Consider the following 14,488-nt stretch of genomic DNA (forward strand, 5'->3'; position numbering starts at 1 on the left):
TTTTGAATTCAGCTTAATATTTTGTAAAAGCTAAATCAGCACATTGAATACTTTTGAAATGTGAGTTTTTTTGTAGCATTTAAGTTTTGGGCGTAAACCAAGTCAATTAGATACAAGTAGTGAAGACACAAGGGAATGCAGATGATGGTTTACAAAAAAAGGCACAACGTGATGAAGTAACTCAGTGGGTCAGGCATCAATGCTGGAGAACAAGGATGGGTGACGTGTCGCGTCAGGACTCTTCTTCAGTAGAAGGGTTCCAACCGAAAACCTCACCTATCTATGTTCTCCAAAGATGCTGAGTTACTCCATCACTTAGTGTCTTTTTTGGAGCTATAAGTAGTGAACTTTACAAGGGCAAGAACATGTGGCCAAATTCATCAAGGAGAGTTGTACCCAACAAGTGTCGAATTTTGGTTAGATTTTCAATCGAGATGCAGTTTTTTTCCTGTGGGTTGAAACAACTTTTACCTCTACTTTTACACACCAGAAAGGAAAAGACATCAGATGAATAGTCTGCAATTTTAATTAAGGTGAACCTTAGCAGAGCCAATACAGAGGCAGCAGCTGTCAGGTGGTGAGCTGAAAATTGTTCAAAGAGCGATACAACGTGGAAACTGGGACTTCTGGCCAAGTGTGCCCACAAGCCCAAGCAACCTGTTGGGGGTTTTGGTGTTATCCTGATTACTTCCAGGAGACCTTTGGAAAGGCAGTATGAAGAATCGGTTCTCCATCCCTGGAACTATCCAGAGATTTTAGAGGTTGAGTCTGGAGGAAGCTTCCAATCCAAAACATTGTCCATTTCTTCCACAGGTATCGTCTGACCTGCTGAGTTCCTCCAGCACTTTGTGTTTTGCTCAAGAACTGCAGTTCCTTGTGTCTCTTTGTGTTATACTTTCCAGAGTGTGCTTTTTATCTAGTTTGCACATACAAATAGAAATCTATCTTGTTTACATTATTAATTTTAAAGAAACAACTAAATGAGTGATGTGATACTTGTATTCATTCTGATGAGCAAATGCATTCACTGGGATATAAATTTCTCCAGAGAGCAAGGGATTTTAGGTCACTAGTTTATCATTTTTGTTGCATCATTCAACTTCTTCCATCTTTCAATGGAATCATAACTAGTTTTGTGAGGCGAGAGCCAGCTGACAAGATAAGCTAACAGATAAAACCAGGTCAGTTTCTGTTTTAAGCATTCTTGTAAATCTGAGGATACTTTCTTTTAATGCCGAGTGGGGTTTTTTCTGCATGTGAACAGGTGCGGTGAACTGACTATTCCATCATCATCTTCAGCGTGAAGCGTAAAGTTGTTTGGCTTATCACCTCCCACCTTAAACCTAGTTTGTAAATGTGCAATGCCTTGTATCTCGTGACTAAAACACCAGTTTAAAGCTAACATGTTCCTATTCCCCCCTCGTTCACTGTCCTAATTGTGACTGAGAATGTTGTTACACTGGGGAATTTTAGACACACTGTTTAAATGAAACTGGGTGCCACTATAATGGCAGCAATTAAACATTTGCTGTGCATAGTTTGTCGATGCTGCTGCAGCTCTTTCCATACACTTCAATCATGTGAAAGAACAGAAAAGGCAGACTTTCATAGCTCAGTGGTCACAGTGTGTATTTCATACCTTTTGTCCTTCAGTGTCACCAGCATCACAATGTTATTAAGCAGTGGAGCATAATTAGGCAATGCACTCCAAATAAGAATTACGTTAATCCTAGAATAGCCTTTGTATTGATAGCTATGTTTTAATAATGAATTCTATGAGCAATACAACCCATGACTGAATTTGCTTGAATTCAGTCTGCTGATACTATGACAACTTGGAGGAACAGTCAACAATCAGTTCCTATCTATTCTATGTCACTGTCTCCACTATACTATTTGTCATTAGTAATTTTAATTATTGTAGAACATAGAACAGTACATCATAGAAACGGGCCCATGATGTCTACCTGACCATAATGCCAATTAAAACCAATCACATCTGTCTGTACATGATGTACATAGTCCACATCCATCCATCCTCTGCCTGTTCATGTGCCTTTCTATAAACCTCTTAAATGTTATATCTGCTTCCATTATCTTCCCTGGCCGCACATTTCAGACACCCACCATTCTGTCTTTAAGAAAAACGTGGCCCACAAATCTCATTTCCCTCTCTCATCTTAAATCTATGTCCACCAGTTTTTGACATTTCCAAACTGGAGAAAAGACACCGACTATCTACTCTATCAAAGCCTCTCATAATTGTACATATTTCTTACAAGTCATCCCTCTGCTTCCAACACTCCGGAGAAATCAGTTTAAGTTAGTCTGACCTCTCCTTATAGCTAATGCTCTGTAATGCAGGCCACATCCTGGTGAATCTCTTCCACACTTTCTCCAAAGTTTCTGCATGCTTCTTGTACTTTCATAAGATCATAGGTGATAGGAAAATAATTAGGCCATTCAGCCCATCAAGTCTACTCCACCATTCAACCATGGCTGATCTATCTCTCCCTCCTAACCCCCATTCTCCTGCCTTCTCCCCATAACTTCTGACAATACTTTGGTGCTCTAACACAAATGGCACACGGTACTCTAAATAAAGCCTAACTAAAGTTTTATATAGATGCAACATGACTTAACAACTTTTAATCCTTAATGCCCTGAATGTTAAAGGCAAATATGACCTTTGCTTTCTTTACCACCTTGTCTACTGTATCAGGAAGCTATGGATTTGAACCTCAAAGATCCCTCTGTATGTCAATGCTCTGAAGGGACACACATTTACTGTATTTGTTCCTCTTACATGTTCCAAAGTGCAACATCTCGGATTGGATTTTCAGAAGGCTTTGGTAAGGTGCCACAGATGAGGCTGTTAAATAAGATAGAAACCTATGGTATTAGAGGCAAGATAATGGCATGAATAGAAGATTGGCTAACTGGCAGAAGGCAAAGAATGGGAATAAAGGGGGCCTTTCCTTGTTGGCTGCCTGTAATCTCCCGGTTTGTCCCAGTTGCTCTTCTTAAACAAAGGAACAATATTGGCTATTTCCAGTCCTCGCCTGTGATTAAAGGGTTTACAAAGATTTTTTATCAGAGCCCCACTATTCACCTCTCTTGACTCCTTCACTCACCTGAGATAGATCCCATCTGACCTTGGACTTATCCACCTTCATGTTCTTAAAAAGACCCAGCACCACATCCTCCTGGATGTCAACATATCCCAGAATATCAGCATACCCCTCCCTATCTCATTATCCTCCATGTCCTTCTACTCTGTGACAACTGATGTGATTCTACAATTCATTAATAAATGAACTGAAAAGAGAGGGAGGTATCGCTAAATCCAGGCACTTTGAAAACGCCAGATTTTATTGAGATAACCCCTTTGTTTATAGACTCTGCAGCTAATTTGTTCATCTTGTTCCATTGCACCACCTTTGCACATAACAAGACTTAACCTTAGCACATAATCCCTCATGTGGCAACTTCCTTTAGCTCTGAGATGAAGATATTTATGGTTGTAGAATGGGGTTACATTTCTTTCCTGATTGTCAGCTTTGGCGAACATCGCCCTCTCCATGTGCTTGTGATTTTAGATCACAATGAACAAAAGAGCCATTTAAGTTGATGGTTAAGAGTTCTTTTATAGTTTTTGCATGAATATGGATTGTAATCTCCCTAAATAGTAGCTCACAGTAACAGAACCAAAGCAAGAAAATTCTCTTTGATGAAGCAGCTTCCTACGTGTCCTAAATCACAGCCTGCATTAGCAAACTGTAACCAAATGTGCCCTCAATTGGGGGGATTAATTAATGTTCTTCTGTTAGATTTATCTATTTTTTGTTGCTGTGCTACCGCGGGTTTAAACCATGAACAGTAATGGCAGCCAAGATTTTTTTGGCTTCTACGTGCAACTCCCACTCTGAGCATGAGAGCAAACCGTTTCCATGGTGTTTCATTATTCCAAGTTTGAAAGTTGTCTACACTGTTTCACCGATGGCTTCTAACTTGAATCAATGAACACGGAACATACATTTTTCTTTAAAAGTATTTGTCGCTTGCCATTTGTGTTGTGTCCATATTTCCGTTTAAAGTATAGATGCCTTTCCCTGGAGACAGTCTTGAGCATTCCAAACTTTTTTCTCATGTGTCTTTCCCGCGTGGCTATCAAATGGTAAAATCTCATCCATTCTTACCAAAGATCTATTGTAAATAGAATATGAATAGTTTTTTTTTTTTTTGAATAAGAGCATTAAATGAAACCTTGATCCATATCCCACCAACCTCGAACTCTTGTGTATTTATTCCATTCTGCAGAGTGGAAACAAACAGGATCATGGCCTGGCTTGCAGTAACCGTGGAAACATTAGTAGCTTTTCATAAGGCTCAGTATACAATGAGGTGCTCAAGTGTCAGAAGGATTAGGGCTTTTCTTTACAACGGTGCTTTACTTTTTTCCTGTCACTGAGCAGATGAATAAGGGGTAATGTGAACATTAGCTTAAACTTCCTTTAATCTCTTGTAGAGCTTGTGTCCTTCTGGTGTTGCTCGCAGTGATCCAGGAGTCTGCTTAATGCAGTGCTTTAACAAGCAGCTTCATGTCTATTCATGATGTGCTTTGTGGAAGCACAGATATTTAAAATGGGGAAGTAAAATGATGCAGTGTTTGGACTTCTAAATAAAATCAGTCAAAGTCTATTTGGTAATTGGTAAAAACATAGCCTTGTTTCTATGCTGAGTTTCTGCACGTCTTTATATTAATTTAGTGGCGCAGTGGCACAGCCATAGAGTTGCTGCCTTACAGCGCCGGAGACCAGGGTTCGATCCTAACTATGGGTGCTGTCTATACAGACTTTGTACATGCTCCCTGTGACCACTTGGGTTTTCTCTGGGTGCACAGGTTTCCTCCCACACTCCCAACACATACAGGTTTGTAGGTTAATTGGCTTTGGTGAAATTGTAAATTGTCTCTGGTGTGTAGGATACTGCCAGTATGTGGGGTGATCGGCGCAGACTTGGTGGGCCAAAGGGCCTGTTTCCACGCTGTATCTCTAAAGTCTAGTGGACTCAGTTGCCGAACTGTTGCATGATTTGGATACAAAGTGTAGGAGTAACTCAGCGGGTTAGGCAGCATCTTTGGAGAATGTGGATAGGTGACATTTCGGTTTTTGACCCTTCTTCAGATGATGCCTGACCCGCTGAGTTACTCCAGCATTTTGTGTCCTTTTGTATAAACCAGCATCTGCAGTTCCTTGTTTCTACAGTTCCTATGATTTCACAGGCGTGTTTAGTTATTGTTTTTGAAGCTTCACTGTTTTGCGGGATGTGAATAAAGCTCTAGAGATGCAAACTTTCAGAAATGAAAGTGAAGTCCACGTAGGAAAAGGGAATCGGTTCCTGCAATGATCCATTTTTTATGGAGGAAGACTAGTTGAGACACTGGAACCTGGTGCTGCCCGTAGTTGGTAGGTTCTGTCCAGCTCAAAAGTTAAATCAGTAGGGTAGCAATAATCTTTGTATTACTGATAAAGAGGCACATGCAGTTTTATGTATTTGATTACTTGTCACTTATTGAAAGTATAATTCACAGATGTAGAGGTGACGGTGAGAGTCAAGAGTGTTTAATTGTCATATGTGTACCAAGAACGGAAGAATTAAATTCTTACTTGCAGCAGCATAATTGGTCTGTAACACAGATAATAAACAAAACATTAATTAATTAATTAAACGCCCAAATACTTGCGCAAAAAAAAAAAATCCAGAAGTCCTGTGTGCAACCCAACACAGTCCATGGTTCATCGATTAGTTTTGTACAGTGTTTAAGAGCCTGGTGGATATTGGGGATGCCTGACTCTCCCATCTCTGGAGCTTCTTGGAGAAGATCAGATATCATGCCTTTCTATTGCAACTTTGCATTTTCTGGGTCTGTTTGCATTATTCACAGTGCCAGCTATATTCAGCCGTTGATCAATATGAGCACCATGGAATTCGGAGGGCTGACTTAGCAGAGGGGCGGTGCTTTTGTTGCCCTTCACTCGTTTTGCAACGTAATTATCAACGTGAAATCCATACCAAAACAAATTGTTGTTCGGCCTTAATTCAACCAAACATTTCTGATGTTGAGGTGCAGTGGTTCAGAACAACTGAAAACTCAGACTTTCTGCTTTCAAAATGCCAGAAGTGTACTGTGATCAACTCCTCTAGGCAATTCCTCTACGGAGGCTTACTGTGAGAGCTTAAGTTTGACCCAATCTCATTGAAGCTGGTACGCAGAACATTGGGGAAACAAGTAGGGATTTTGAAAACTCATCCTTAGTACCTATATGATTTATTTAGCAAAAATTAAATCTGTTACAAGTTCTGGATATTCAGATGGTCTTTAGTCTGAGATGAGCCCATCCATCTGATAACACATTTCTTTATATTTCAAGTTTTTTCTCCCATTCCTCCACTGAAATGACATTCAGTGGAATCATTTGGATCTACTTAATAGTCCAGTGATTCCTGATGTACCATCTTTGACTTTCTGTATGCATATCTTGATGTACTTATTCGCATATCTAGAAGAAATATAGAGAAATGGAGTGATGAACAGGTCCATTCAAAGGGCAGCCATTATATTGCAGATCACCAAAATGTTCCTTGTACCTGATAAGGCTGTCACATGCAAGTTGCGGAGAGAAAAAAGTTTGCTTGCTCACCTTTGGATATTAATGGACGTGATCTTGTCTGATAGGCCACAAGATTTGGTAATTGGAGATTTTGTATTGAGTCCATTGAGTCTGATGTCCATTGAGTCTGAACTGCCACTGCAGTTTTTTGTAAGATGTGTTTTGAGTCAATGATAGAGTTACCAACATATCAATTAAATTATTTAAAATCTGCATCAACCTGTTATAATTCATATTCCTTAACTTCATGCACCATAGTTGTGAGCCAGTGGGCAGTTTTTACCATCCGAGTCCTTACCGAGCAGAACACAGAGAACCAAGAGATGATAACCCAGATGGAACGCCAGGGAGTTGCAGATACTGCGATGCTTGATAGCATGGGATTGCGGGTTGAAGAACGAAATGGAAAGCTGTACGTAAAGTCGCAGGAAAAGTGTGAATAATTGCATGGAGCGAAGCATTTGTTCGAAAACATTATCACACGGTGGATCTACTGATCTATTTTTCCAGTCTTTGGCACACGAAGAGAAAGGCAAACGATCAAGATGAAAGGAAAGCAGCGGTGGAAAATGGTTCTTTGTTTAAAATACACAATGTTATTTATTATTCTCTAGATTGTCATCAGTCTGGTATCAAGAGTCTCGCCCTATGATATGCAGGTTAAGACTGACTAGTGATAAGAATATTAACTGTAAAAGAGAATAGTTGCCTTCAGCATATCCTGCATTGAAATCTGATTATGCAACAATAAATTGCTCTGAATTATGCATCAGCCAACATCAAACGTGGGTATATATTAAAATTGATTCGATTTTCTTCAAACAATTGTCAGACAATAAAATCTTGCTCATTTTACAAAGAAACCGATGAAAGAATTCTGGGGTTTCATGTGGAAGGCTAAATCAGAGGAATTATTTGGTGGGCCTTGAATTTGAAGGGAAATATTAGCAGTCAATTCCGCACTAAATATTTTGCAAGTAAATCAGAATTAAATTATATGTGATGATCCCAAAGAATTAAATGCTATAATCAGTCACATTTCCATTTACAAGCATGTTTGTTTATAATTATTGGGCACAAATGTATCCACTTGTAATTATTCAAAGTCTTTTAACTCTGCATTGTTTACTTCAGTGTTAATAACTGTTGCCTATTTTGAAATATATCTGATGGTGTATTGAAATATAGTCATGCTAAATCCCATAGTTTAAGCCATGTAAATGGAGGAAGGAGAATTCCAGCAGCTGTGTCCACAAATCAGCTTGAGGTGAGTAACAAAGCCTTGCCATTGTCCGAACGGCTGACAGTTCAATGTGTAAAGGAGCACTGAATAGTTAACTATTTTTTAGGTCTACAGTTTAAGATGTTGCTGTAATTACACAGTGGAGTTGTAAAGGGACGGAACAGAGAACCTGAAATTACTAATACTGATGGATGCAAAATGGACAAGGTTCTCGGTGGGTATTTTAAGAGGACAGTGCATATCCCTCATATGAATCGTTGCCACCATTAGCTCTTCTCGCTTTCCAAATCTCACTAAACCCCTCCTTCACTGTTGCTCGTTGCTTTTGCTTCTGCCTCCACCTCACCTTTACACCACACTCGCTCACATTGTGCCTCGGCCTCCAACCTCTGCATTTGCTCATCTCCACCACCTTTTCTCACCCACTATGGTTGACCTTACACCCTTAAGGGAGCATGATAGTAATCTAGCACACCAAACCTGCGAAAAGTATTGTTCTATTTGAGAGAAATCTAACGGTGGAGAGAAATAGAATCAGAGGCAAGGAAACAAAGGATGGACAAACAAATATCAGTAGACTTTTTTGCTGAAGGAGCATTTGGGGATGACCGTCATTCTGAAGAAAATGGAAGGAAATCTTCAATTAGATCCACCTTGGGTCTTTGTTCTACCCAGTCTTGTGATTGATGACCATTGAGGAAGGACCCCACCTTAAAGTGTCATCACTGATACAGATATTAATGCTTGCCTTTCTGCACCCAGTGCCATCTCCGAGTGTTTAACCATTCGCCTTTGGAATGAGCACGGCATATTTCTCGAAAACAAGGCTGTCGTACTGTTTGTACCATTATAAGACTTGGGATCTTTGCCACCACATCTCAAAGCCTGATGGACTGTTCCGTTGTACTCTTGACTTGTGTCTTGTAGATAGTGCTGACACTTTGGGAGATCAACTGTCTCTGACCTGCTCTTGCAGCACGGCATTCATGGCTGATAAGGTTGATGCTTCTGGTTAATGGTAAACCCTCCCCTGCCCCAAAGATGTTGATGGTGCATTTGTGCAGCCTAGCCCCAAGGGACAAAGTTACTGGCACACAACCTGCAAGATTGCTGTTTGTGATTTTAAAGTGACGCTAAATAAAAATAATTGCTGAATTATCAAAAAGGCTTGTTCTGTCAATAGACAACTGAGTCAAATGTGCGGTGTTTCTAGAATTATTTACAGTTTATTGGGATGGTACCATATAGTTCTCAGATGAATGAGATGTGTGATGTTGTTGATTCGACCCCAGACTGTGTCACCTTACTTACTCCCGGTATATTCACAACTATGCTGCCAAATACTGATGTAATTCCTTTTACAAGTTTGCAGATGACGAAGCCATTGTAGGCCAGATAACAAACAATAATGATAGAGAGTACAGGAAGGGGATAGCAGGAAAGAGATCAGTAACATTATGTCAAGACCTCATCTTCCTCAATATCCAAAATGCAAAGGAGATAGACAATAGGTGCAGGAGTAGGCCATTCGGCCCTTCGAGCCAGCACCGCCATTCAATGTGATCATGGCTCATCATCCACAATCAGTACCCCGTTCCTGCCTTCTCCCCATATCCCCTGACTCTGCTATCTTTAAGAGCCCTATCTAGCTCTCTCTTGAAAGTATCCAAAGAACCGGCCTCCACTGCCCTCTGAGGCAGAGAATTCCACAGACTCACAACTCTCTGTGTGAAAAAGTGTTTCCTCATCTCCGTTCTAAATGGCTTACCCCTTATTCTTAAATGGTCTGTTCAATGGTACTGAAGTGAAAATAGTCGAGAACTTCAGATTCCTAGGTGTAAATATCACCAACAATTTCTCCTGATCCAACCACATTGATGCTGTGACCAAGAAAGCACACTAGCGCTTCTACTTCCTCAGTAGGCTAAGGCAATTTGACATGTCAACTTACAAATTTCTATAGATGCATCACAGAAAGCATCCTATCCAGATGCATCACAGCTTGGTGTGGCAACTGCTCTGCCCAAGACTGCAGGAAATTGCAGAGAGTTGTGAACACAGCCCAGTCCTTCGCGTGAATCAACCACCCACCCACCCAACCATCGACTTCATCTATACTTCACGCTGCCTTGGGAATGCAGCTAACACAAGGACCACTCTTTGTTTCATCTGGTCATTTACTCTTTTGCACTACCTGATGTACTTTTGTATGGTATGGTTGGCCTGGATTGTCCACAAAACAAAGCTTATTGTCACCGTAAATCAATAATAAACCACGATCAATATGTCAGAGAAGAAAGAGATACAAAGAGATGCAGTGTTCATTTTCTGTAATTGTAATGAAATCTGAAAAATTATTTATTTGATGCATCATTTCCACAAAAACTCTTACCGATTTTAAATAGAACAATAATATTCGAATACTGTTTGACAGTGAACATTTTCAGTGCAATGTTTAAAGCTCTGTCAAATTTAATCTCATCGAGGAACTGGAAAGATAATCAAATTTTACACTTAGTATTTGCAATGTTTGATATTTGAAGCATACAAACTGTTTTAAATATAAAAGTTCTTAAACAGTTAGACCCGTCCTTTCATTAAAACCATGGTAAAAAAAGCTCATGTTGCTTTAATGTGTACCAAGGCATCTTTCAAATATTTTGTTATCCAAAATGGCTTGAAACATTGCAAATTGTAGTGGAATCTTTCAGAGGCATATTTTAAAATCACAGTTTTTTTTTTGCCTTGATAAATGAACCACCTTCAGCTATAAATGCTATTTATCTCCTAAAGCCCTGGGGGAGTGTACACCTCCTCTGCCTCATGTGTGATAAATTGTATGAAAGACCCTCACCTTAACCGTGTTCTGCTGCGTGTTTCGACAATCATCTCTGCATTCTGTTATGTTTAGTGCACTGCAAATATTGAGGGGTTTTCACAATCTTTGTTGGAAATGCTCGGGTGCAGGCACCGAATGGAAATGCTAGCCCCGAGACATTCAGTAGAAATAAAAAGGAAAGATTGAAATAAAAGCAAAATGTGGCAGAAATTCAGGTCTAGCCACTTTGAAAGGCAAAACCAAATGTTTTGGGTGTGGAGCTTTGATCAGAACTGAAACCTAAAAGATGAAACCTTTTTTTCAAAGCTGGTTCAAATGAGGGGTTGGATCTCGTATCCTATTCTCTTGAAAAGCTGTGCATCTCATGTTATGCACTTACAATGCACTCATTAGCCTTGGCGATTAAGAATGATTGAGGGTGAAATTATTTCAGCAATGCGGATGTAAGAGAGGTAAGCGAGTAATGGGTAAGATTAAGGAAAAGAAAAGGATCGAAGACCATAGCAGAAATATAGACCGTAGTGGCTAAGAAATGGTAGAATGTATAAGCACAGAGATCGAGCAAGTTTGCTGTACAGCAATGGGACGTTTTATAGAGATTTGGATAAACAGACCAGTTCAAGTAAGAAGATAATTATTTTTTGTGCTTAGAGATTACCTGCGAAAAGATGCAGCTAGAGGTTTGGCCACATAAGATTATTGCTTAATAATTCACTAATGCCCATCAAAGGGGAAATGTTCTATCCTTAGCCAAATGTGGGAATATTGTCACTGTTCCTTCCTTTCAAACACCTGATTGAACTTGGATAAAAGCTTTGCAGTTGGGTTGCATATGACTCCAGACCCATTTCATTTGGTTGACTCTGAACTGAACTCTGAAATTAATATTAGATATGGAACCTGTACATACCTGAAAGGGACCCAAGAGCTCTACTTAACTAAACAAAAAAGCAGATATGGACAGCTAGACGTAGGAACGACCGTAAAACTAAACAGAAAACATTCTAAAGGTAAACATTAGCATAGATCTTGGCAACTAAATGACAAAATCAAGTGCAATATTTTCAAGACTGAGAAAGCTACGAAGACATCATAATTGACATTTTATATTACATTCGGAATCTGGCAGGGGTAATCAGTGATATGCTAATAAAAATAAGATGGCCGGCATGTTGAATAATCACACAGGGTTAGTATAACAGTGGAAGTGAATGCAATCCCAAGAAAATCTTTAATTCTTTTGTACTTTGTATCTCCTCATAACTCCAGTTTCCCTCTCCCCTGACTCTCAGTCTGAAGAAGGGTCTCAACACGAAACGTCACCTATTCCTTTTCTCCAAAGATGCTGCCTGGCCCACAGAGTTACTCCAGCATTTTGCATCTATCCCAAGAAAACTAATATTGAATCAAGGGCAGAAGTCTGTCAAAATGAATATAACCAGATAAGAGTAGTGACAAAATAATGGTGCTAAAGAAAGCTAAATCATCAGGACAAAATGCATTCCATCTCAGGTTTTTAAAGGATATGCTCTTTAAAGCAATATAAAGAATATAAATTCTATATTCTAAAGTTACCTCAATTCTTTTACTTGATAAAAAAATTAAGTGAATGTACCTGTCACTCCACAATTTAAGGAAATTAAGAGGAGGAAACCATAGACTCATAGCGTCTGTTGCCAGTAAGCAATTGGAGTCTATAATTAAGGTGGACACATGAGAATTTTCAGCTGATCAAAACAATTCAACACGGATTTGTAAAGCAGCAGTCACACTAGAAGAGCCTGCTTGAATTCTAATGAGATTATTTAAATAGTTGGAATGACTTTGCATATTAGGTTTTAGGGCTAAAGGAATCAAGGGACATTGGGGAAAAAAGCAGGAACGGGTTACTGACTTTAGATGATCAGCCATGATCATATTGAATGGCGGTGCTGGCTCGAAGGGCTGAATGGCCTATTCCTGCACATATTTTTCTATATAATGTGCAAGAATTTCATTTGCTCATTGTTTAGAATCTGGCTAGTCACTGGAAGGGCAAGATATGTCCCCCTTTCTAATTGCTTTTGAACTGAGTGGCATCCAGCAACCGCATTTAAATTCCACAGCTGCCATGGGGGAATTTGAACATGGGCCTTTGGATGGCTAAGTCTTGGCCTCTGGGGTGCTAAACGCATAACTTAACCACTCTACCAACACCAACACCACATTTCTACACTGAGGGCACAGCACCTTTTGAGGGTAGTTTTAAATAGCCCGGTTCCTGTCAAGGAGGTAATTAATTATTTTTTTGTTCACAATAGTCACCTCAAAAATATATTCTCGATGAGGCCAGAGGGCTGGCCATGTTGGGATTAAGTATCTTGATACTTGATAAAGTCATTCATGAGCAACTATCAACTAAAGTTGAACTTCAAAGAAGACAAATTTTTGACTTATTTAGGTTATTAACTGAGCAGCAAGAGACGAAAAAGGGCTCGGGCTCCTCAAAAAACTCATTAACATTGAATTCTCCCAATTTGGCTAGCCCTTGCTGTCTCCTCCCCTTCCTTAACCCTCTAGCTGTCTCCTCCCACCCTCCCATCCGCCCGCCCTCGGGCTCCTCCTCCTCCCCTTTTCCTTCTTTCTTTTCCCCACCCCCCATCAGTCTGAAGAAGGGTTTCGGCCCGAAACGTCGCCTATTTCCTTCGCTCCATAGATGCTGCTGCACCCGCTGAGTTTCCCCAGCAATTTTGTGTACCGACGAAAAAGGATTAATGGTCTAGTACGCCAACTGATAGAAACAATGCCATTTTTGATTTTGCATCTGTATCATTACCTTGAGGTAAAAACTGGATGACAGTAATGAAACCATCCCTGGTCCACAGTATATTTTCCCCACCCATACTGCATTGGTCACTACACCAAATCAATCCTTGATCTCTGCCCCCACCACAATTTCCCCACCCATAGTCATCCCACTTTTATCCATCCCTTCTCTCCAACCCCTTCTCTCCCTCCCCCCCCTTCACTCCCCCCCTTCCCTCCGCCTTCCTTCCCTTCCTCCTGTCTCCCTCTCTCGCCACCTTCTCGCGTTTATTCCCTCCCCCTCAGAACAAACAATCTCCCAACCACAATAGCCATTTCCCACCCCATCATCTGTCTGAAACGGCAGCAGACTTATTTAAGACTGGATGTGTAAGTTGTATTTGACCTCATGGTGAATTTTGGACCTTGTATCTACTTCACTTCTTCCGCCCTGCCTCATTTGGTGCCAAAATCCTCCTCCATGTCTCTATCATCTCTGGGTTTTCATGAGAACATTCCTGTAAAATTCTTTGGATGGTTTACTGCCTTAAAGTATGTTACAAGAATGCAGGTTGTTGTAGTATTTGTTTGCCAAAAAGATCAGTGCTGTGCCACCACCATGCAACATGTTTTAGAATGGAACTGTACAGCACGGGAACAGGCCCTTCAGCCTACAACTGTGCCAAGCATGATGCCAAATTAATCTAGTTCTTTTCGCCTGCATGTAATCCATATCCCTCCATTCCCTGCATATCCACACATGGCAGAGCCATGGCACCACTGGTAGAGTTACTACTTCACAGCGCCAGAGACCTGGGCTCAATACTAACCACAGGTGCTGTATGTATGGAGTTGGCATGTTCTCCCTGTGACCGTTTAAGTTTCCTCCCACTTCCTAAAGACGTACAGGTTTGTAGGTTAATTGCCCTCTGTAAATTGCTCGTAGAG

At 40.3% G+C, this 14,488-nt stretch overlaps 1 protein-coding gene across 1 annotated transcript in view; it reads left to right on the forward strand.

The window, feature by feature from the left end:
* atxn10 (ataxin 10) overlaps nt 1-9,114 on the forward strand; it is a 113,788-nt gene extending 104,674 nt beyond the window's left edge. The window contains exon 11 of the mRNA XM_033037549.1: nt 6,933-9,114. Coding sequence (XP_032893440.1) covers nt 6,933-7,117 — 185 coding nt within the window. The 3' untranslated portion in view covers nt 7,118-9,114. The remainder of the gene's footprint in view (nt 1-6,932) is intronic.
* Nucleotides 9,115-14,488: the final 5,374 nt, after the last annotated feature.

The sequence above is a fragment of the Amblyraja radiata genome, chromosome 19 (genome assembly GCF_010909765.2).
Source record: "Amblyraja radiata isolate CabotCenter1 chromosome 19, sAmbRad1.1.pri, whole genome shotgun sequence".
NCBI classification, from domain to species: domain Eukaryota; kingdom Metazoa; phylum Chordata; class Chondrichthyes; order Rajiformes; family Rajidae; genus Amblyraja; species Amblyraja radiata.